General features: G+C 42.4%; 2 protein-coding genes across 2 annotated transcripts in view; both read right to left on the bottom strand.

Annotated features, from left to right (window-relative positions):
- The window catches only part of LOC308364918 (histone H1-like), a gene marked incomplete at its 5' end in the record, with an annotated part of 439,427 nt that overhangs the window by 367,240 nt on the left and 69,687 nt on the right, over window positions 1-2,500 (bottom strand). The window lies entirely within an intron of this gene.
- The window catches only part of LOC308364543 (calpain-2 catalytic subunit-like), a 23,109-nt gene that overhangs the window by 10,789 nt on the left and 9,820 nt on the right, over window positions 1-2,500 (bottom strand). Inside the window, exons 6-7 of the mRNA XM_080837705.1 lie at window positions 1,661-1,744; window positions 1,204-1,289 (exon numbers count right to left, since the gene is read on the bottom strand). Of these exons, the coding sequence (XP_080693831.1) occupies window positions 1,204-1,289; window positions 1,661-1,744 (170 nt within the window). The remainder of the gene's footprint in view (window positions 1-1,203; window positions 1,290-1,660; window positions 1,745-2,500) is intronic.

Raw genomic sequence — 2,500 nt, forward strand, 5'->3', positions numbered from 1 at the left:
GCTGGTTGTATAGCTATAGTTGCTAAACTGCATTGAGGACAACACAAGCATAATGCATGTTAGAAGAGCTTTCGACACAGACACTGCCATGTCGACTCGAACCTTCTTCTCGGAGATCTAAACTGTTGTAGGGGGATGTTTTACTGTAAAGTATGAGTGTTTAAATCGTTGAGTAACTCAACTTGTACTGTCCTCGTTGAGGTGTGTTAACTCCAACTAGAGGAGCGAGTCCTCTTAGAGCTAACATTATCCTAATAGCATTAACATCCATATTGTAACATTATAACTTCGTTTTCCACCATGAAATTAACATACTAATGAGTTAACTTAGTTATAACAACGATGTAATACGTACAGCGATGCTTCTGCTGGGGAATCAACATGTAAGAAGCAATTTCTCTTGTGTAATGACCGTCTGCACCCTTTATCAACCTGCTGTTTCTAAACTATTCTAACCTATTTTACCTGCCTACTCAACCTCAAAAATACAAACGTCCAAATATAAGTAGATAGATAGATAGATAGATAGATGGATAGGCTAATTATTGATCCCGAAGTATGGATAAGACTGAAATTGTACACTTTGCAAGGGAATTCAAATGAAATGCCTGGAGGCAGAACTCAACTCATTTATCTGAATTTTCAGACAACATAGCCCAACAGCTGTCAAACACCATATAGAATATATGACAGACCATAAATATATTGTTTCCGCCCGGTTTCGAACCGGGGACCTTTCGCGTGTGAGGCGAACGTGATAACCACTACACTACGGAAACTTGTTGTCATTTGACACCCGTGCTCAGCCTAGAAACCAGGGAGGGGGTGGGGTGGTCTTCCGACAGTAAGAAGACTGAACTGAGCTGAAGCCACCGCAGCTTGATCCAAGCAAAATTTAGCCTACTAGCAATTATGACACACCTAAGCAATCATACACATTATGGCGATGTGATTTTATAATAAGTCCCTGTGAAATGAACTTGCTGCAGAAAAGGAAAACCTGTTTCCGCCCGGTCTCGAACCGGGGACCTTTCGCGTGTTAGGCGAACGTGATAACCACTACACTACGGAAACCTGATGCCAATGTTCTTAGAACGTGAGTAGACCCCTTGAAGTCTCCACATACATTGCCTACACAACCATAAAAAAGTGAGTTTTTAAGATAACAAAATAGGACATTGTGTTGGTGACCTTTGACCTTACCCATCACTCCAGGCTCCTGTCCACTCCACCTGACCCCAGGGGTTACGCATTCGCACCAGCTTTTCCTGACGTCCACGGTAGTTCACCTAACACACACACACACAGAAACACACACACACACACACAGAAACACACACACACACACACAGAAACACACACACACACACATGAATGCACAAATGAGCATACAGGATACTAACCAAGCATTTCAAATGTGATACTGTTTGTGTGTGTGTGTGAACATGTCTGTGTGTCAGATGCAGATCATGTGTGTGTGTGTGTCTGTGTGTGTGTGTGTGTGTGTGTGTGTGTGTGTGAGTGTGTATGTGTGTGTGTGTGTGTGTGTGTGTGTGTGTGTGTGTGTGTGTGTGTGTGTGTGTGTGTGTGTGTGTGAGTGTGTGTGTGTGTGTGTGTGTGTGTGTGTGTGTGTGTGTGTGTGTGTAAGATGTTCTCTGACCTCCGTGACCCCTGTGAGTGAGTATGCGTGGCCTTTCACCAACTTCTGACGGGTAACAGCCTCGGAATCTGCAGCGCTGGTGATCTGAGACAAACAATGCACAAATAACAGTGTAAACAACAACAACACAAACACATCAATAAATCATCCAGTGTGGCTTCTGTCCAACAACACTGAACATCACAAATGTTACACATGACGTATCCCTTTCTTCACATCTATAGATATATATATATTTTTAATTTCAAATACTAATATTTTAGTAAATTAGTTTTGAGTTTAGTTTAAATATAATCATAGTTTTGGTATTTGGTGTTGTAACTTTGTCTGGGAATTCCCTGCCCCTTCACTGCATTCCATTTGTTCAGTTGGTCTGGCCAACTCTCAACGGCGCTCCACTTCAGCCACCTGATTGGACAGTCCTTTAACCAATCAGACCAACGATACTATACAACGATACAACGATCGGTAATAAAGCAAACACATATTTTTTCTGTATGAATTGTTCCAGGGCAAGTTTCTGTTCTGTTTTCACAGAAAACTTGCCTTATCGAAGTTTTGCGGTGCTTCGGCGGCCACCATGTCCAATGTTTAAAAACTCTCCGTGCAGTAGATTTTGTAACGTAGCCATGGTAAGTTTAAATCCGCCAATGGCGCGCCAGGTAGCCAAAAGCCAGTTTGTGATTGGCTCCAAGGATTCTGGAAATCTTGAAATGAACGGGTATGCAAACTTGGCCAGACCCAGTTCTGAGGCAAAATCAATTTGGCCGGAAGAAGTGGGGCGGGACTTCCCAGACTAGTTGTAACTACTATTACTATTAGAATCAGATCTTTTAGTAA

This window comes from Sprattus sprattus (assembly GCF_963457725.1).
Source record: "Sprattus sprattus genome assembly, chromosome: 1".
Lineage (NCBI taxonomy): Eukaryota > Metazoa > Chordata > Actinopteri > Clupeiformes > Clupeidae > Sprattus > Sprattus sprattus.